Source organism: Pseudorca crassidens, chromosome 20 (assembly GCF_039906515.1).
Source record: "Pseudorca crassidens isolate mPseCra1 chromosome 20, mPseCra1.hap1, whole genome shotgun sequence".
NCBI classification, from domain to species: Eukaryota; Metazoa; Chordata; class Mammalia; order Artiodactyla; family Delphinidae; genus Pseudorca; species Pseudorca crassidens.
In genome coordinates this window covers 9,909,958-9,931,172 of record NC_090315.1, presented here as the reverse complement: position 1 = coordinate 9,931,172, position 21,215 = coordinate 9,909,958, and the positions used below count along the sequence as shown (strand labels likewise).

General features: G+C 48.6%; 2 protein-coding genes across 9 annotated transcripts in view; both read left to right on the top strand.

Annotated features, from left to right (window-relative positions):
• The first annotated feature begins 72 nt into the window (after window positions 1–72).
• C5AR2 (complement C5a receptor 2) lies at window positions 73–7,549 on the top strand. 2 transcript variants are annotated; one of them, XM_067718339.1, is made up of 2 exons: window positions 73–323; window positions 4,963–7,549. In XM_067718339.1, exons 1-2 carry the CDS (start codon window positions 321–323, stop codon window positions 5,989–5,991), a joined length of 1,032 nt encoding a protein of 343 aa, XP_067574440.1. In that variant the 5' UTR covers window positions 73–320; the 3' UTR covers window positions 5,992–7,549. The 2 variants fall into 2 exon arrangements, with proteins under 2 accessions (XP_067574440.1, XP_067574441.1); XM_067718340.1 differs by lacking the exon at window positions 73–323 and adding an exon at window positions 2,829–3,310.
• Window positions 7,550–9,438: 1,889 nt separating this feature from the next.
• Window positions 9,439–21,215, top strand: part of DHX34 (DExH-box helicase 34) — a 32,063-nt gene continuing 20,286 nt past the window's right edge. The window contains exons 1-6 of one of the 7 annotated variants that reach the window (XM_067720634.1): window positions 9,475–9,564; window positions 10,747–11,002; window positions 12,370–13,352; window positions 15,770–16,081; window positions 17,546–17,800; window positions 20,746–20,848. In XM_067720634.1, coding sequence (XP_067576735.1) covers window positions 12,648–13,352; window positions 15,770–16,081; window positions 17,546–17,800; window positions 20,746–20,848 — 1,375 coding nt within the window. In that variant the 5' untranslated portion in view covers window positions 9,475–9,564; window positions 10,747–11,002; window positions 12,370–12,647. Of the gene's footprint in view, window positions 9,622–9,727; window positions 9,753–10,746; window positions 11,003–12,369; window positions 13,353–15,769; window positions 16,082–17,545; window positions 17,801–20,745; window positions 20,849–21,215 lie in introns of those variants that run through there. The other 6 variants (XM_067720635.1, XM_067720636.1, XM_067720633.1 and 3 more) reach the window with 6 other exon arrangements.

Below are 21,215 nucleotides of genomic sequence, written 5' to 3'. Positions count from 1 at the left end.
CCCACCCGAGCCCGCTCCAGTCTTGCCTGCTGCCCAGTAATTTTGGGATGTGTGAGTCATGGGAAGAATCCAGGACAAACACACCCTGGGAGTAGAAAAAGGCCATTCCTGTTTTTTGTTGCCTAAGAGAATTGGCTGGGACCTGTGAGGTGACGGTGCCCAGTGGAGTCCCCTAGGAGCCCTGGCAAACGGGACCAGCTTGCAGGAATCCACTTACTGCCAGACTCGGGGGAGAGACTGCAGACTTCCCAGGTCCTGCTGTGGGCCTGGATCGTGCTCCCAAGTGGTGTTTGGCCAAACTGGGGACCATTCCTCAAGAGATGGTAAGGATGGAGGGAAGGAGGGAGGGAATGATGGCGTATGCGGGGGGCATTTCCCAATCCTGGCCTTTTATTTTTATTTAAAAAATTTTTTCATTTATTCATTTTTTAATCCTGGCCTTTTAGACTCATTATTTTAGAATCTGGGAATCAGAACTAGAATTTCAGGAGTGGAATCTTATTGCCATCACACTGGAATCCACACCAGAATCCCAGACTCTTGGAATTTACTTGGGCAGTACAACAGGAAAAGCCTTTGTCAAATGGTCCCGTCCATGGCCACACTCAGGTGTGTAGGAAAACAGCCCTTCCCAAACCTGCAGCTTCTGGGGAATCCACCAAACATGCCCTTTGACTCAGCGATTCCCCTTCTTAAGAAAGATCCTTTAACTTCATTTTCACATAGAACACACACACAGAAAAGTATGCACATGAGACTTGAGCAGTTCTGCGTATCTCCACAAGCTGAGGACACCCAGGGAACCAGCATCCCGGTTAAAAATAGCCCGAGCCCAGCCCCAGAGTTCCCTCCACCTGCCCTCACTCCCCATCCCCATCGAATTCTTTTGCCCATTTTTGAACTTGAGGAGAAAGGGATCATTCAGTAAATTCCCCTGTGCGTTTGCCTTTCTGTCCTCAACATCATATTTGTGAAGTCCATCCGCATTCTTGCGTGTGGTTTGTTCATTCTCGCTGTTATAGAATATTCCGCGATATGTTTATTCATTTTCCTGTGAGTGAATATTTGGATGGTGTCCCATCTTGGGCCACTGGGAACATTCTGGTGCATGTTTTTTGGTGAGCATATGCATGCTTCTCTGGGAAGGGGAAAGTTTTCATATATTTGGCTTTAGTAGATGCTCCCCACGGTTTTCCAGGGCAGAAGTTCCAGCCAGACTGGCTGATACACAAACACACGTGTGCTAAGAGCATGCACAAGGGCCCTTGTGATCGCAAGGAACTGAAAGAAATCTAAGTGACCCCTTTGCTTCTCTGTGCCTCAGTTTCCCTCTTCATTCTTTTTTTTTTTTTTTTTTTTTTTTGCGGTACGCGGGCCTCTTACTGTTGTGGCCTCTCCCGTTGCGGAGCACAGGCTCCGGACGCGCAGGCTCAGCGGCCATGGCTCACGGGCCCAGCCGCTCCGTGGCATGTGGGATCTTCCCGGACCGGGGCATGAACCCGTGTCCCCTGCATCGGCAGGCGAACTCTCAACCACTGCGCCACCAGGGAAGCCCCTAATGACAATATCTTTATTGTTAATTTTCTGGCTGTAAAATGAATGCATTGTTTAAAAATATTAGAAGTTTAGTCACGTACTTTTCTCACAAAATAGTATTTCGTGAATGTATTTTCATGTTAATACATACATCATTACATACTGCGTTAAATATAAAAATAAAATGATGGTATTTTTTAGCTTCTTCCATTAAAGGCAAAGCTAACTCGTTTTTTCTTCCTTTCTTCCTTCCTTCCTCCCTCCCTCCCTCCCTTTCCTTCTTTTTTCTGTTGAAGTATAGTTAACTTACAATGTCGTTTTAGTTTCAAGTGTACAGCAAAGTGAGTCAGTTATACATACATATATATATATTCTTTTCAGATTCTCCCTCTTCATTCTTTTACTCAACAAATAAATATCAACTAAGCACCTGCTGTGTGCCGCATGCTACTCCAGGTGCCGGGGACACAGCAGAGCCAGAAGCAGGGAACAGGTGACGCTCTGGAAAATGAGCATAATAATTGTACTTACCTTATAGGGTTGTTCTAAGGGGAATGCCTGGTACATGATAGAAGCTTGATAAATGTCATCTATTATTTGAATGCTTATAAAATAATAATCATGGTAAGTGTTTTATCTATAGGCGTACATATAGAAATATAATTTATTTGGTGTATAAAATAAGAAGAAGATAATAATGCTACCCATGATGATACTTAAATGTCCTTTAGTCTGAGGCTAGTTAATAAGCACAAAACGCCCAGCCCGTGGATTGATTTTGAAGTTATTGTGAAGAAAGGAGTCGGGGTGTCCGGATGGGGAAACAGATCTAAGACATTAAATTGAAAAGATTCAGAGACGGCACAGGGGGTGTTGAACTTTCCCCGACTGAGGTGCTTACACACAAAAAACTCAGATTTGAACCGGATAGAGCTGGAAAAGGCGGGGTCTCAGGGTGGAGGGAGAGGGTGTGTGTGTCTCTGTACCGGTGGTTAACACATGTCTAATGCTCACAATGGACTGGGCGCCGTGCTCAGCTCTTCACGCCTATTAACTTGAATTCTCGTAACACCCTCCAAGGGAAGTATATTATTCTCATTTTGCAAATGAGGAAGCTGAGGCACAAAGAGGTTCAGTGGCTTGCCCAAGGCCACACAGCGGATGAGGGTTTGAATTTTTAAAACCTGCACACGTTTTACTTTAGTGATGAAAATAATATGAAAGCGGAGTGTCAAATTCCAAACACACACACACACACACACACACACACACACACACACACACACAATGACTTGGCCCCTTAGCATCTGCTTGGCAGGGAGGAGTGCCCCAACTTCCTCTCTGCCCTTCCTGTTGTATCAACTCCAGCTGGCACTCTGGGCAGCGCCAGTCAGCCCCAAAGAATCAGCAGAGAGCTGCAGGGTCAGGTTACTATGACATTATGGGGACATCACATGGACCGGTCTACCATCTACCAAGTCCTTACTCTGTGCTTTATACATATTAACTCTTCAAGGCCTCCCCAAACTGGTGAGGTAGGCTCACCTCCGTAACTCACTTCTCAGATGAGGAAACCTCGAGAGAGAAAGCCAACCGAAACTGCTCACCCAGAGTCACAGAGCCCAGTTCTGCTTAGGGTCACTGGCTGTCCTGCCTTCCGACTCTCCCAAACCTCAGATTTTTGGATGGTGATGTTCTAGGGCCCAGAGCTCCAGAGTGGGACTAACACAGCTTGAAAATCAGGTCTGTTACTTGCTTAGCTGAGTCATCCTCGGTAAGTTCCTTAATTTCTCTGTGCCTCTGTTTTCTCATCTGCAGAATGGGTATAGCAATGGTAGGAAAATTAGAGGTTTGTAATAAGGACTAAACGATATAACATTTAAAGGGGCTTGGAGCAAGGCCTGGCACATAACACAAAGTCTCAATAGATGGTGGCTTATAGTAATAATAATAATAATAATAACAGCAGTAATAGTTATGATTATCATTCCTATGATAGACAATGTCACTTCTCTGCCCAGCACCCTCCCATGGCTCCCATCTCACGCAGAATAAAAGATACAGAACTTACAATACCTATGTGGCCGCTGATATCTCTGTTTTTACCTCCCATCTACTCCACACTGGTGCCCTTGCTCTTCCTCGAGCATGACCATCATGTGCCCACCTCAGGGCTTTTGCACTGGCTGTTCCCTCTGCCTGGAACTCTCTTCCCCCAGATCCCCACACAGCTCCCTCCCTCACCTCTTTTATGGCTTTGCTCAAATATCACCTTCTCAGAGAGGCCCTCCCTGACCCCTCATTTAAAATTCCAACATAGGAAATTAAAAATTCCCTGTGTGACTTTTTTTTTTCTTTTTGCCGTAGCTCTGATCACCTTCTAAAATACTGTGTATTTTGCTTATTTATTCCTGGACTGTCTGACTCCTCCCACCAAGATGTCAGCTCCAAAGGGAGAGAGGTTTTTGTCTGTCTTGGCCCCCCGCTGTGCTTCTAGTGCCTGGACCAGCAACTGTGCTGGAAGGATGGCTGGATGAATGAATAAATGAATTATAGAAATGTCAAAATTTTATTCCTCTTGTTTTCCTAACACAGTCATTACTTTTAAAAATTGCTCTAGCAGGATTCTAGAAATGTTCTGTTCCCCCCTCTGGGTGCCAGTGACACAGATGTGTTGGGGTGCAACTCAGTGGGTGTACCTGCAGATGTGTACGCTTTGCCATCTGCATGTTTTAAAATGATCTAGTTTACATTAAAAAGAACAAAGATGACAACATTGCTTCAGAGGTACATTTTTGTTGCATCAAGATTCGAAAATCCAGATGAAGAAGAACCAAGACAAACACTTTTGCTGTGAAGACATATTAACCTTTTCCCATCCTGATGGATATTCAGATTCCAATAGTTTAGATTCTAGAATTCCAGGTTACTAACGGGCTAGTGTTCTACCATTTTGATGCTCTAGAACTTCACTGTCCAATAAGGTAGCCACTAGCCACGTGTAGCTATTTAAATAGATTAAAATTAAATAAGATTGAAAATTCAGTTTCTCAGTCACACGGGCTGCCACTTCAATACTCGGTAGCCACACGTGGCTGACGGTTACTGCACTGGTCAGTAGATACAGAATGTTGTAATATTCTAGAATTCCAAGATGCTAATAAGCTGATGCTAAGAAGTTGGGGTTCGAACACTGGAATATTTTAGAATTCCAAGATTCTAATGCGCTGGAGTTCTAAGGTTGTTCTATTCTGGTTTCCAAGATGCTCATGGGCTGGGACCCCAGCCCAAGTCCCAGCCCATGAGCATCTTGGAATTCCAAGGATCTAGGATCCAGGATCGAGATGCTAGGATCCTAGCATCTAGGATTCCAAGGGCCTGAGAGTTCTTATCTCTGAGGTTTCATGCCATTTCTCGCCTGTCCAGGTGTCTGGGGTTTGGATGGAGAACTCTTCTCTCGGCTACGAGTATGGGGATTACGGCGAGATTCCAGATCTCCCTGTGGACTGTGTTGATGACACCTGCGTCTCCATCGAACCCCTCCACGTGGCCCCACTCCTGCTGTATGCCGCCGTCTTCCTGGTGGGGTTGCCAGGCAATGCCATGGTGGCCTGGGTGACCTGGAAAGAGGCCCGCCGGAGGGTCGGTGCCACCTGGTTCCTCCACCTGGCCGTGGCGGACCTACTCTGCTGCTTGTCTCTCCCCATCCTAGCGGTGTCCGTCGCCCACGGGGGCCGTTGGCTGTATGGGGCCGTGGGCTGCCAGGCCCTGCCCGCCGTCATCCTGCTGTCCATGTACGCCAGCGTCCTCCTCCTGGCCACTCTAAGCGCTGACCTTTGCCTGCTGGCCTTCGGGCCCAGCTGGTGGGGTGCAGCTGGGAGGGCATGCAGGGTGCAGGTAGGCTGTGGGGCATCCTGGACACTGGCCTTGCTGCTCACTGTGCCCTCAGCCATCTACCGCCGGCTGCGTCAGGCGTATTTCCCACACCGGCTGGAGTGCGTAGTGGACTACGGTGGCTCGACCGTGGCCGAGAACTCAGTGACCGCCACCCGGTTTATTTTCGGCTTCCTGGGGCCGCTGGTGGTCGTGGCCGGCTGCCATGGTGCCCTCCTGTGCTGTACTACCCGACGCCGCTGGCCACTGGGCATGGCCGTTGTGGTAGGGTTTTTTGTCTGCTGGTCCCCCTACCACACACTGGGGCTGGTACTCACCTTGGCTGCCCCACACTCTGTGCTCTTGGCCCGGGCCCTGCGGGCTGAACCCTTGGTCGTGGGCCTGGCCCTTGCTCACAGCTGTCTCAATCCCATGCTTTTCCTGTATTTCGGGCGGTCTCAACTCCGAAAGTCTCTGCCAGCTTCATGTCGCTGGGCCCTGAAGGAGTCACAGAGCCATGATGAAAGTGTGGTCAGCAAGAAATCCACTGGCCGAGACCTGGTCTCAGAGGTGGAAGTGTAAGCTAGAGGGAAATTGGTTTGTATCCTCCTCTTCCACTTTACAAGACTGGCTTCAGGCATAGCTGGATCCAGGGGCTTAATGATATTGTCATTTATCCCTTGATTCATTCAACAAATATTCATTATGTCCCCTGCCATGTGCAGTGCAGATATAGGACATTTCCATCATTGCAGGAAATTCCATGGGACAGGGCTGCTCTAGCATCTCACCTGCTCAGATCTTTTAAATCACATAGCAGTAACACCTTCATGTAGAGTCACTACTCCAGGATAGCACTTTACACATAGTTTCTACTTTAAGGTAATTCTTACAACACCCAGGCAGGAAGGGGGAGATGCCTCTTTTCATAAGCTGAGGCCCAGGGAGAAGAGGTCATTTGCCCAAGATCACACGGCAAGGAAGTTATAGAGTTGAGATTTGACCCCATGTTTACTTGACTCCAGTGCCCATGCTCTTGATCACCAAACTTTTCCTTCATTGCCTTGTTCAAATAATACTTCCTCCAGGAAGCTCTCCCTGATTCATTCCCCTCCCAGGGAGGAAGTAGTGTTCTGTTCTCCAAGTTTCTGGAACAAAAATTCCCAGCTAAACTGTAAATTTCCTAAGGACAACATCTGGGCCAATTTAATTTCTGTCTCTCCTCCACCCATCCCAAGCCTTAAAAAGAGACAAACTGTATTTGTCTACACCTTGTTTTTTTCCAACTAGATTGTGAGCTCTCCACTGGTGGGGATCTCTTTCTTTCTTTTTCTGCCCATTTTAATTTTTTAATTTTTATTTTTTTGTGGGGGGGGGATCTCTTTCTTGCTATCTTTTTTTTTCTTTATCTGATACAGAGACACTTAGTAAGTCCTCAACAAGACATATTTTATTTTTTGATATTTTATTCAGAACTCTCACGCGTGAATTATTACGACCAAGACTGCCTTGTAGAATGAATTATGTCCTGTGACAATTTATATAACTTCATGAAAAGTTGGGAGAAATCCTGCTGTTAATCCATTAAGGCCAGGTGCCATTTAGGAGAGTTCTTCTTTGATACATTTACAAAGAGTCTTTTCTGTTTTTTGAAATTTATTTTCCTTTCTTATTGCATCAGCCTTATTTTTTGTTAAGAAGAATCAATTTCATGAAAGCTTTCAGATGTATTTCTGTGGAATTTTCCATGGAACTCCCTTAATCATTCAAAATAATCCTGTGGGCTTCCCTGGTGGCACAGTGGTTAAGAATCTGCCTGCCAGTGCAGGAGACATGGGTTTGAGCCCTGGTCTGGGAAGATCCCACATGCCGCGGAGCAACTAAGCCTGTGTGCTACAACTACTGAGCCTGTGCTCTAGAGCCCACAAGCCACAACTACTGAGTCCGTGTGCCACAGCTACTGAAGCCCGTGTGCCTAGGGCCCATGCTCTGCAACAAGAGAAGCCACCGCAATGAGAAGCCTGTGCACCACAGTGAAGAGTAGCCCCCACTCGCCCCAACTAGAGAAAAGCGTGCGTGCAGCCACGAAGACCCAACACGGCCAAAAATAAATAAATAAATTTATTTAAAAAAAGAAAAATCCTGCTTTTTGTTTGTTGTAACTTCTCCCTTTTGTTCTCAAGTTTGTTCCTTTGTTTTTGTTTATTGTTAGCATGGATATATCGAGTTCCTTAGGTTTCCAAAGAACCAAATCTTAATAGTTTTTCCAAGAACTAGTTTCAAGTTTGCTACTCAATCTCAGTGTTGGTAGTTTGTGATTTTCTTCCTGATTTCATATTTGTTGTTTACTGCTTCCCATTTTCCTTTTTTTAAAAAAAATTGTAGTTCTCTTTTGTACATTTTAAGCAGATGTTAGTCAATTTCTTCCTCTTCTTCTTTTGATAATGACACAAGAATTGGCCTACGTTCAAACTGTTTCCCAAGGGTTTGATAGTTACATGCAACTTCCCACTTGACATCCCAACTCAATGTACAGTAAATAACTCAATATGCTCGCAATGGAACTCTGGATTTTCTCTCTCGGCCATCCTCCTGCATCTTTCCCATCTCGGTTGATGGCAACTCTGTATTTCCAGGAGCTCAGGCCAAGAACTTTGGGGTCATCCTTGCCGTCTCTCTCTCACATTCCATGGCCAATCTGGCAGCCAATCCTGCAGATTCTATCTTAAAATATCCATCTTCTCTGCTAACGTCCTGGTCCAGCCACCTATTGCTTCCTCTCTGGTCCCCTTTTCTCATCTTGATTCCCTATAGTCTGTTCCCCACATGGGAGCCAGAGGATTCTGTTAAAATCTAAGTCATATGGAACTCTGCCCATGGAGCCCATCTCACTCAGATTGGAAGCCAAAGTCCTCACTTTGGTGTGTATGATCTATCCTCTTCCTCTCTCCCTACTATTCCCTGATCCTTCATCCAGTCACACAAACCTGCTTGCTGGCCCTTGAACCCTCCAAGTTTGTGGTCATCTCAGTCTTGGCCTCTGGGGCTTCCTCTACCTAGAACGTCCCCGCCCAGGGATCCCCATGGCTTGCAGCCCCACTATTTTCAGCTCTCTGCTCAAATGCTACTTTCTGGGAGATGTCTTCTCTGACTGTCACTGGGCCAAAGAGCATCACTCCTTGCCCCTTCCCTGCTTTGTTTTTCTCCATAGAGGATGCAGTTCTTCTTGACAGTCTATTTATTTTAATCTATGTGTCTGTCTCCCCCACCAAACTATGAGCTCCTTTGTTTTGTTCATTTCTGTATCCTCAGTGCCTATAACTGATTCCAGAAATGAAGGCTGTACCTCCTTAACTGCAAAGTTATCCAAAGGTACGAGGAGAATGACAGGAAGGATATAAAAATAAAAATGAAAGATCTAACATTTGTGAAGTGCCTATATGTACAGTAGTGAAAAAAGTTTATGTACCTTATGTATACTTTTGCATTTATTTTTCCCAACAACCTTGAAAAGTAGGTATTATCCTCGTGTTATAAATAGGGAAACAGGCTCAGGGCTGCAATGACTGGCCCATCTAGGACTAAAGAGGACTGACTTTTCTCGTTCATTTAGTCATTCATTCAACAAACACTTAACGACTATCTAATACCTGTGGTCGTCGCTGGAAAACATAAGACGTCTAAGACAGAAAGCTGGGAAGTTGAGTTGTATTATTCTTTAGTGAGTTGATAGGGTGAATTATACATTGATAGAATTATGTATTAATAATTATGAATCATAATAAATAAATAACGGGACCGTTTTAATAGTGTCTGGGCTCCGGCCAGCTTCCTAGTACGGCTAAAACCCCAGCGTCCGGGCGATGCCCAGATGCAAGTTCTAGCGCAACGTAGAGCAAGTCTCCACCGTCACGCCCCCACCGAACCCCTAGAGGGCGCAGCGTCACCCGAGGCTCCGCCCTAAGTAAGGCGGGGCCTGAGCGTGCTGTACGCAGGCGCAGAGTGAGTCTTGGGCGCTCGCAGCTGCTCACTGGTTCGAGTCTGCAGTGGGGCGGGGCTGGGCTGTGAGGATGGCGTGCGCAGGCGCAGGACCGGTTTCGGGAGCGTGAGGGACCCTGCGGACCGGAAGTTGAGGCGTTCGAGGCGGCGAACGAGGTGAGGGGGCGGGGCGGCTGCGCAGGTTGGTGGTGGCGGCGGCCGGAGTCCGATCGGGTCCGGGAACATCTTGGGAGCGAGCTGAGGGGGGAGGGAAATCCCGAGATGAGGCAGTGTGTTGGAGGAGGCCGAGCAGCCGGGAGACACAGACCGAGGTGGAGCCTGAGCGTTCCTGAGAGAACCTGAGGGTCAGAGAGCCTGAAAGAAATGGAGGCACGGAAGGAAGCTTCGAGAAACTGAGGGACCGAGAGACAGGGAGGTTGAGAGAGGAGGGAAGCCGAAAACTGGAGAGATCGAGGGCAAGAGGCTGATGGGTCCTACCGAGAGAGGCTTAGAGGGAGTACGAGAGAAATGCGATCGCACCGGGAACTTGGGAAATGGAGGGAAACGTAGAAAGATGAGAGTGGAAACTAAGGTTGCGAGAAAAGTGTGTATATGTGTGTATGATGTATATGTATGCATATAAATATATATGAGTGATTTAGAATAGTACCTGATACATGCGTCAGCCCTAAGTAAACGTTAGCTATTGTTAAAGCTTCAGACAACTGAGTGACAAAATTTTAGGGAGAAATGGAGAGAGATGAGAGAGTCACGATGGAGGAAGAGAGTGATGGAGAGAGACGAAAACGGAGAGTCGGAAAAAAAAAATTCAAACAGAAAATGAGACAGTCGGATGGAAAACTGAAGTAGAGTGGCGTCGAATGGAGGAAGACAGCTGGAGAGAAAATCAGACTAAAGAACAGAATCCGAATGGGAGAGCATTAGATAAATGAAAAGACATGGGACCAGGCAAGGAAAGGGAACAGAGATGAGGGTGGTGAGCAGGATGGACCAAAACAGACAAGAGACCTGAAGATGGAGAGCCAGACAGGAGAGAAATAGGGAAGCGGAGAAAACCTCTAAAAGCCTTAAGCCTAGGAAATACAGGCCAAGAGACCAAGAGATGGTCCGAGACACAGTTACAGAGAAACTAGTAGATCCAGGAAGTCGAAAAGGTAGTCTTAAGAGAATGGATTCCTTGAGAGTCATGAGGGTGCTCTCCTTCCGGCCCACATGCAAGGACAGGCAGTTAGCAGTCTGGGAGGAACGCTCTTCTCCATCTAATTGTCCTTGTCTTCTTCTGAGAAACACTGGCTCAGCATCACAGCAGTCTTTCAAGGCCTTTTCCTTCCCTTCTAGGACAGGAATTCCCTCTGAAGGCGCCGTGGCATCACGTAGCCCAGGTGTTTACCAGGAAGTGATGTGCACTCCCCACGCATCCCCACACATGGCTACTGCTCCTGTGGGAAACAGCTCTGCCAGTTCACAGGTTCTTCAGCTGAAAGCCTCACCTGGCTCTAATAACTCCCAGGGTTGGTCTGGGTCCCTCCGAGGCTACAGAGATGGAACCTCAGAACTCTTCTGTGATGGCCCTCAGAGACTGAAGGCAGAGAAGGTGAAAGCATTGCTAATGAACCAGGGTGAATCGTGGCCATTTGAGTGTCATTTGTTTCCAGGTTGTATGCCCGTGGTTCCTCTCTCTGGACTTGTATGCCAGTTACCCATTTAGCTTCTCTGTGCCAGGCTAGGTGATAAACATTGCAGTGTTTTGAGATGGGTATTGCCCCCATTTTATAGATGAAGAAAACCTCAAAGGGTTTAATTTGCCAGTGGTCACACATCTGATAAAGCTGCAATTCAAACCCAGATCTGTTTGACCATGAAGTCTTTACCGTGGAAGTCTCGGGACCCTTTTAAGATCATAAACTCTTTGAAGAATCTGAGTGATGGGCTTCGCTCCAGAAAATTGCACATACGCGGGGATGTGCTTTGTTAGTTAGGACTTACGCAGCTAAGAGTCAGAAACCAAACCTTAAGAAAAAGACATTTTCTTGTGTAGCCATGAAGTGGAGGGTTGGCGGGAACTAAGACTCAGGCATTGAATGATGTTGCCAAGCTTCTCCCCGTCCCTCTTCCACTTCTCTCCTTGTAGTTGCTCGGTGACCATCCTTGTGTGTGCCTCACTGTGCCCACGTGCAGCATTTTCTGTGGGATAGATTTCTAGGAAAGACTATTTAAGAGCTACTACAAACAACTCCCTGTTTATATTGTCCTTGCTTAGCCACAGTAGATAAGCCTTTGTCTCCTAATAACATAGTGTAAATTCCAGGGAAGGGCCCTGATTGGCCCTCCTCAGGCCAATGTGTCCGCTCTTCAGACCAGTCACTGGTTAAAGGGGGAGTAGGGTACTGTGATTGGCCAGGCCTTTGTCACTTGCCCAACCAGTAGGAATTCTCTTCACTTAAAGGCAGTGGGAACCATGTGGATTCCAGGAAGGGCTGCTCTCCAAAGGAAAGTGCGTAGGTTTTTCTGAAAAAAAAAAAAGAAAAAGAATTGCCGGGCAGGCAAAAACAAAACATACATAATGCAACACTTGCAAAACTGTGCACTTGATTTCAAAGTGCAGGAGCCCTGAAACTCAGTGGACCACAACTCTCTCATGTTATCACCTCTCAGGACCACGTTCTGCTGTTGACTGGCCACATGACCTACATTCCTTCAGGTCAAACATTCCCTCCTCCGGGGATCCTTCCCTGACTCCCAAGCACAGTCAGGGAAGGCTCCCTCAACCCCCTGGGCTTCCTTTATCACAGCCTCCATCTCGGGATTGTCAGAGTCTGGGGAAATGACCACCTGTGGGTACTCAGTGTGTCCTATTCATTGCTGTCCCTCCCCCCATTCCAGTGCTTGCAGAACAGCAGGCTCTCATAAATGTTTCTAAAAATGAATGAATGTCTTCTGTTCTCTCCCGCAAACATTCAGGGCCCGAGATCCCAGCATGAACTTGTGTCCATCCCAGAGATCACCACAGGAGTCATGAGGTGCCCTGTGTGTCACCAGCTTGACCCAGGCCTCAGGGCATTTACTCTGCCAGCACCTGCCGTGATCCTATCGCACCCCTGAGGAGGAAATTAGCTTTTTGAAGACAAAGTGCTTCCTTATTGCAGGCACTGGCCTCTCACTGCAGGAGGTGAGGAATATCTGGTCTAGGTGATCAGAACTGAGGCCAGTTTTGTGACAACACTGGGATTAGCCACGGCATGCCGCCTCCCAGAACAAGGGAGGGCAGGGGTCCCCGAGACCGACCCCCGGCTCCCAGTCAGGAAGAGGACCCGGAGAAATGGGACTGGAATTGTCCAGAGACGCGTCGCCTCTTCGAGGACGCCTTCTTCGGTGATGAGGATTATATCCGGCAGGGTTCTGAGGAGTGCCAGAAGTTCTGGACCTTCTTTGAACGCTTGCAGAGATTCCAGAATCTCAAGACCACCAGGAAGGAGGAGAAAGACTCTAGGCATCCCAAGCACAGCATCCCGGCACTGGCCGACCTACCTCGCGCTTATGACCCACGCTACCGCATCAACCTCTCCGTCCTTGGCCCCGACACTCGGCGCTCTCGGGGGCTAGGCAGGCGCCTGGCCCCGGAGAGAGTGTCTGAGTTCCGCCAAGCCCTGTTGCACTACCTGGACTTTGGCCAGAAGCAGGCATTTGGGCGGCTGGCCAAACTGCAGCGTGAGCGCATGGCACTGCCCATCGCCCAGTATGGGGATCGCATCCTGCAGACGCTGAAGGAGCACCAGGTGGTGGTGGTGGCAGGTGACACGGGCTGCGGCAAGTCCACTCAGGTGCCCCAGTACCTGCTGGCTGCTGGCTTCAGCCACGTGGCATGCACGCAGCCCCGGCGGATCGCCTGCATCTCACTGGCGAAGCGGGTTGGCTTTGAGAGCCTCAGTCAGTACGGCTCACAGGTGAGTGGGACAGAACAGGTTTCCAGTTTTTCCCAGTGACCTCGCGGAATAAGTTGGTTGCCCTATGGCAGTATCGTTACGAAAACCCTTACCCTTTGACCCAGCGATGAGTCTTGTAGAAATTTATCTATCGATTGGCCTGGAGATGGTCCAAATGATAAAGGCACTAACATTACCCAATATAGCACCTTAACAGTCAAAAATCGGAAATGCCTCCGTGTTTATCAGTCTTTTTCTAGGCAGTCACAAAAAAAGAATGAGGATGCTTCCTACTAATGAGTTCTAGGGTTCTAATCCTGGCTCGACCACTTAAAAATTTTTGTTTTTGAAGTTATCATATTCTCAACACAGAAGAATGCACGTATCATACGTATATAACTCTGTGAATTTTCATAAGTTGACTGCATTTGTGTAACTAGCATTCAGGTAAAAAAGTCAAACTTACCAGCACCCCAGAAACCTCCTCGTTTCGCCTCCCAGTTACTGCCTTGAGGCCTCAAGAGTCATCACTATTCTTAGGGATAGATCGTTATTTTAGTGCTAGATTATCAGACCTGCGTTAGTGATAGAATATCACAGATTATTTTCTCCTCTTTTTGTTACTTTTTTGAAAATTTATTTATTTGTTTGTTTTGGCTATGCCGGGTCTTAGTTGCAGCACGCGGGATCTTTTAGTTGCAGCATGTGGACTTCTTAGTCACAGCATGCATGCGGGATCTAGTTCCCCGACCAGGGATTGCACCGGGGCCCCCTCCATTGGAAGCGCAGAGTCTTACCCACTGGACCACCAGGGAAGTCCCTCTTTTTCTTACTTTTTATAAATGGAATCAAAAAGTATGTTCTCTTGCTCACTATTGCCAGTTATGGCCTCTGTTGCTCAATATTAGTTTTGTGAGACTCACCTATAGTATCATCATGTAGATGTACACCATTCATTCACACTGTTGTATGGTATTCCATTGTGAAGGCACCACAGATATTGGTTCCTTTTACTGTTGATGGGCGTTGCGGAGAGTTCTAGTTTTAGGCTCTTGTGAATGGTACCACTACGAACATTCTATAACATGCCTTTTGGTGTGTTTTGGTACATGTTTCTGTTGGGTATATATCTAATAAGGGTAGGATCACTGGGTCATACCAATACTTGTTATGGTTAATCATTTTCATTTTAGATTTTCCAGTGGGTCTGTAGTGATATCACATTTTAATTTGCATTGTGAGTTTTGTTTTGTTTTGGCTGCGTTGGGTAGTAGCTGTGGCATGCAGGATCTTTGTTGAGGCATGCAGGATCTTTCCTTGTGGCGCACGGGCTTCTCTCTAGTTGTGGCATGCAGGTTTTTCTCTCTCTAGTTGTGGCGAGAGGGCTTAGTTGCCCTGCGGCATGTGGGATCTTAGTTACCCGACCAGGGATCGAACCCATGTCCCCTGCATTGGAAGGCGGATTCTTTACCCCTCGACCACCAGGGAAGTCCCTGCATTGTGAGTTTTAATTTGTGTTTCCTTGATGACTAAGGACGTTGAGTGCCTTTTCATGTATGTATTAGCCATTTGGAGATCCTCTTTTGTGAAGTGTCTGTTCAAGTCTTCTTCCCATTTCGCTTTTGTGTTTTCTGTGCTTTTGTTCTTGATTTATATGTCTTTATAGCATCTGGCTATGAGGCCTTTGTAGGATTTATGTATTGTAAATCTTGTCTTCTATTCTGTGAGTTTCCTTTCATTTTCTGAATGGTGTCTTTTGATGATGGTGTCTTTTCATTTAAATATAACACAGTCTGTCATTTTCTTTTTATGGTTGCCACCCTTTGGGTTCTGTGTAAGGAATTTTTGCATACTTTAAGGTCATGAAGATGTTCTGTTTTTTTCTAAAAACCTTTACATTTAGGACTGTAATTCATCTGAAATCTATGTGTGTATGATGTGAGGTAGGGGTTAAGACACATTTCCTCTCAATAACACTTTTTAGCGATTTTACTTTGGATGACTCGTGTCAGTTTCTCCATTTCTGAGGTGAGGGTAACACTAGTGCTTATACTGTGTGGTAGTTGTGAGGATGGAGTGAGTTGATACACATAAAGATTTAAAGTAGTTCCTGGTACATAGAAAGGACTCAAAGAAGGGTTAAGCATTACTATTGTAATTAATTAGTATCATACGTCAGGCTCTGTGCCAAGTACTTTATGTGCATTAGCACATGTAATTCTCACCGCATCCAGGAGGAAAAAATACGCATCTGTGGGATGGAGTTGCCCAAGTCAACAGCACTAAGTGGCAGAGGTGGCATTTGAACCTAAGCCTGTTGGACTCCAGAGTCTGATGTGGGACATTTGCTCAGATTTTCAATTTGGGGAGGGCGAGGGGCTGTGGCCCAGGCCCAGGTCCTCTCCCGACCACACGTTCCCACTGCCCCCCACTCCCAGGTCGGCTACCAGATCCGTTTTGAGAGCACACGCTCGGCGGCCACCAAGATTGTGTTCCTGACAGTGGGGCTGCTCCTGAGGCAAATCCAGCGGGAGCCCCGCCTGCCGCAGTACCAGGTCCTGATCGTGGATGAAGTCCACGAGCGGCACCTCCACAACGACTTCCTCCTGGGTATCCTCCGGCGCCTGCTGCCCCAGCGACCTGACCTCAAGGTCATCCTCATGTCAGCCACCATCAACATCTCGCTCTTTTCCAGCTACTTCGGCAGTGCCCCCGTGGTACAGGTGCCCGGGAGGCTCTTCCCCATCACGGTCAGTGCCCCCCTCGGCCCTCCCTGGACTTCCCACCTGGTCTCTGGCCACCCTGGACATGTCCCTTCTCTTCTCTTTTTCTCTGTTTCCCATCTCTTTGATTAATGATGTTCTCTCTCGCTCTCTTTTTTAAAGTTGCTGTTTTTGGAGCATTTACAGTGTGCTGGATAGAGTGCTAAGTGCTTGTTAGAGGAGACCCCAAAATTTAAAGGCTCAGATAACATAGAAATAAATTTTTCTTATATAACCCAAGCCAGCCAAGTGTGGCTGGTCCAGGCTGATGGGCAGCTCTGTTCTACGTGGTCGTTCAGGGACCCAGGCTCCTCTTTTCTCATTGCTCTCCCATCTCACAGGGCAGGGTTTCTAGACTCAGCGCTTTGGACATTTGGGTCTGGGTAATTCTTGGCTGCCCTGTGCATCACAGGGTGATTAGCAGTATCTCAGAAGTGGTAGAGCCAGGACTTGAATCCCACTCACAGACAGACATGTCCCTGTGCCCGATAGCTTCTGTTTGCCCTTCCAGATCTCCTTGTCCCTTCCCCACCTTCCTGTCTTCCCTGGGAGGCACAAATGGACCCCTTTCCCCTCTGCCTTCTGGTTGGCCAGTGGGAAAAGGAGAGTCAGCCCCTCCCCTGAGGTCTCCAGTGAACTGTGACCCTCACCCGAAGTCACAGCTCCTTTTCGAGATGTCTCTCCACACAGCTCTCTCCTTTATGTTTTTTTTTTTTTTTTTTTTTTTTTTTGCGGTACGCGGGCCTCTCACTGTTGTGGCCTCTCCTGTTGTGGAGCACAGGCTCCGGACACACAGGCTCAGCGGTCATGGCTCACGGGCCCAGCCGCTCCGCGGCATGTGGGATCCTCCCGGACCGGGGCACAAACCTGTGTCCCCTGCATCAGCAGGCGGACTCTCAACCACTGCGCCACCAGGGAAGCCCTCCTTTATGGTTTTGATAACCACTACTTCCTCTTGTTTTGGGGCCCAAGAATTGATAAGAGCTCTGAGGTTCCTAGCCCCAGGAGATGCACTGTCCCTTGTGGTTTCTGGGTCTAAATGCCCATCGGTCTGTCTTCTAAGTAACCATTAGAAACAGTGAGGTTACTTTCAGAGAAGTGATTTCTAGTGTTTTAATCCCAACTCCACCCCTTAAAATTTTGTTCTTGTTGGAGTTATACTCCAGATACAAAAGAGTACCCATATCACAAGTGTACAGCTCAATTAATTTTCACAAATTAAATACCTGTATAGAGCCAGCACCCAGATTAAAAAACATGAACATTACCAGCACCCCAGAAACCTTCCAGTTACCTTGATACTTTGACCTTTTATTACATCCTCCTCAGATACCGTCTTTGTCTGCTGCCTGACTGATGTGTGTCTTCTCTGTCAGCCTGTGGCCTCCTCGCCCCATTGCTTGGGAGCTGGAGTGACAAGGAATGCTCCTGCCTGGGGCTGTCTCCTCACAGGTTGTGTACCAGCCGCAGGAGGCCGAGCCGACAACATCCAAGTCGGAGAAGCTGGACCCGCGGCCCTTCCTCAGGGTGCTGGAGGCCATTGACAATAAGTACCCACCTGAGGAGCGGGGTGACCTCTTGGTCTTCCTCAGTGGCATGGCGGAGATCAGCGCCGTGCTCGAGGCCGCCCAGACCTACGCCAGCCACACCCAGCGCTGGGCGGTGCTGCCGCTGCACAGTGCCCTCTCTGTGGCCGACCAGGACAAGGTGGCGCATGCAGCCAGGCCACGTGGGGCAGATGGGGGTCTGGGGGGGCTGAGGGCAGCTAATGCAGGACAGATATGACCCCACAAGCCAGGGCTGTGGGCTGCAGAGGGGCTGCTCCCATCTTTGAGTTCCTGATGAGGTGGGAGGCATTGGAGCTGAGCTTTGGAGGACAAGGAGGGTTTGGTTTTTTTGTTTTTTGTTTTTTTTTGCGGTACGCGGGCCTCTCACGGTTGTGGCCTCTCCCATTGTGGAGTGCAGGCTCAGCGGCCATGGCTCACGGGCCCAGCCGCTCCGCGGCATGTGGGATCTTCCTGGACCGGGGCACGAACCCGTGTCCCCTGCATTGGCAGGCGGACTGTCAACCACTGCACCACCAGGGAAGCCCCAGACAAGGAGGGTTTTGAGTAGGAGAAGAGGGAGGAAGGCAGTCCAGGTGGGGGGAACCAGCTTGAGCAAAGGCCTGGAGGTGGGAACCTGTGAGTGGGGTGTGGGGAAAGGTGAAGAGACTGCCTGGTTGGAATGGAAGGGTGCTGGGAGAGAGGCCTTTGGGTCACTGTGTTAGTTATTGATTGCCGTATAACAAATTACCCCCAAACCTAGCAGCACGTTTACTGTTACATGCATTATCTCACATAGTTTCTGTAGATCAGAAATCTGGGAGGAGCTTAGCTGGATGGTTCTGGCTCAGGGTCTCTAATGAGGTTGCAGTCAGATGTCAGCTGGGGATGCTCTCATCTGAAGGCTTGACTGGGGCTGGAGGATTATCTTCTCAGATGGAGCTGGCTGTTGGCTGGGGGCCTCTCTAGGGGGCTGTTTGAGTGTCCTCACGATATGGTGGCTGGCTCTTCCCAAGAGACCAAAGTAGAAGCCACAGCATCTTTTATGACCTAGCTTTGGAAATCACAAACCATCATTTCTACAGTATCTCTTAGTGTTTTTTGTTTTTTGTTTTGTTTTTAATTTCCAGATAGTAGATAGTTTTATTTTATTTATTTAATTTTAAATTTATTTATTTATTTATTTATTTTTGGCTGCATTGGGTCTTCATTGCTGCACACGGGCTTTCTCTAGCTGTGGCGAGTGGGGGCTACTGTTCGTTGCAGTGTGTGGGCTTCTCATTGTGGTGGCTTCTCGTTGTGGAGCATGGGCTGTAGGCACGTGGGCTTCAGTAGCTGTGGCTCGCGGGCTCTAGAGCACAGGCTCAGTAGTTGTGGCGCACAGACTTAGTTGCTTCACGGCATGTGGAATATTTCTGGACCAGGGCTCGAACCCGTGTCCCCTGCATTGGCAGGTGGTTTCTTAACCACTGCGCCACCAGGGAAGCCCTATCCCTTAGTTTTTTACCCGGTCTGCCCTGTTCAGGGGGAAGGTACTGGGTGAGGGTGTGAATCCTGGGAGTTGAGACTCCCCCAGGCTGTCCTGGAGGCTGACTACCATAGTCACCTCCAGAAGAATCCCTTCAGGTCAGACTTGGTTGTTTAGTGATTAAAGAAACAAGCTTTGAGCACCTCCTTAGTGCTCCCCTTGCTCCAAGGGGCCTCTTTGGGATACAGTGGGAGCTGAGATATGGTTCTTCCCGTCAAGCTGCTGGTCCACTGAGGGGGCATAGACAAGTAATTGACAATCCCACAAGTGGTAGAGGAGAACTCTGGATATTCTGAGAGCAGAGTCTTGGTGGATTCAGGAAAGGCTTCCTGGAGGAAGGGACTCTGTACGTGGAGACCTGAGAAAGCCCCATTCTAGGAAGGGGGTGAGGAGAAGCGTGTCCCAGCTGAAGCGTGTGGAGCACTGGTTTTGTGCTGGGCAGAGTCCTGAGCTCTGTGCACTCCTTGTCTCTAAGCTTCACAGCCGCCCTGTCTGCCAGGTCCTGTTGTCCCCATTCAATAGATACAGAAACTGAGGCGTAGGCACTTATGCAAAGTCACATAATTGGCAGAGCCAGGCTGTAGAACTTGGTAATTTGGTACCAGAGCCCATACTTTTAACCAGAGGGTGGCAGGCTTCCTGTGAAGAGGGCAGATTTTTAGTTTTCATGGGCTCTGTGGTCTCTGTCGTAACTACTCTACTATTACAGGTGGAAAGCAGCTGTAGACTGACCTGGTGAGGCTGCGTTCCATTGAAACCTCATTTACAAGAACAGGTGGCAGGGTGGATTTGGCCTGCAGGCTGCAGTTGCTGACAGCCGCTCTTAACCACTGTGCTTGGCTGTCTCTTGGGTCCATGAGAAGGGCTTGTGCAAAGGGCCTGGGGCGAGAGAAAGATGGGACAGCTGGGAAACTGCACTCAAAGTGGCTGGGTCCGGATTGTGAAGGGGAAGTCAGGAGAGATGGGACTGGAGAGGTGGGCAGGGTTAGACCACCAGGGACCTTGAAGACCCATTGTGGTGGTGGGCTTTGTCCTGAGGGCACTGGAGGGGGGTCACGGGAAGGTTCTGAGCAAGGTGGCGGGCAGTGCCAGTTTGTGCTTTAGCAGATCCCTCTGCTGCATGTGAAGGCTGGATGGGAGGGGATGAGACTAGAGACCAGGGAGGAAGCTGGAGCGGGATTAGGGTGGGAAAGGAGGGGCGTGGAGCAGGGCAGGGGCTGTGGGTTTGGGGAGGAGGGAGTGAATTCATGAGATGTTCAAGATGATCTGGTGTGGCGGGGTGGGTGAGAAGGGACAGGACAGCCCAGGACGGGACAGGACAGCCCAGGACAGCCCAGGACAGCCCAGGTTCTGGTCCCGGTGATGCAGTAGATGAGGAGCCATCTCTAAGATGGGGGCCCGAGTAGGGAAGGGTTCAGTAGAAGGTGCTGAGGCTGTTTTAGACATATGGCTGTGAGGTGCCTGTGGGACATCCAGGAGGCCACTGGACACATGGGTTAGTGAGTGCCAAGTTAGTTGTGCAAAGGGCCTGGGGTGAGAGAAAGACAAGGCACTGATGCCGCCTCTTCACTATACCCCAGGTGTTCGACGTGGCCCCACCTGGAGTCCGGAAGTGCATCCTCTCCACCAACATCGCTGAAACCTCAGTCACCATTGATGGGATCCGCTTTGTCGTAGATTCTGGTAAGCACTGCCCCCCCAGCTACCTCAAGGATCTGGTGAGAAGTGTGGGGTTTGGAGCTGTGCACATGTAGTGAGGGAACTCTGGACCACAGCAGGGAGGAGGTAGTGTTTAGGGCTGTGTAGCAGTGGCAGCATCTTAATCTTGCTCAGGCCTTCCTAGCTTGCTCCTGCCTCAGGGCCTTTGCACTTACCGTCGTCTCTGCAGAGAGCTGTCTCTCCCCAGATTTTTACACGGCTCACTCCCTCACCTTATTTCAGGACCTGCACAAATGTCTCCCCATTAGAGAAGCCCACTTGTTCACTTTATCTAAGTGATCTCCTTTCACTGTCACTTCCCTTATGAGGCTTTATTTTTCTTCATAGTATG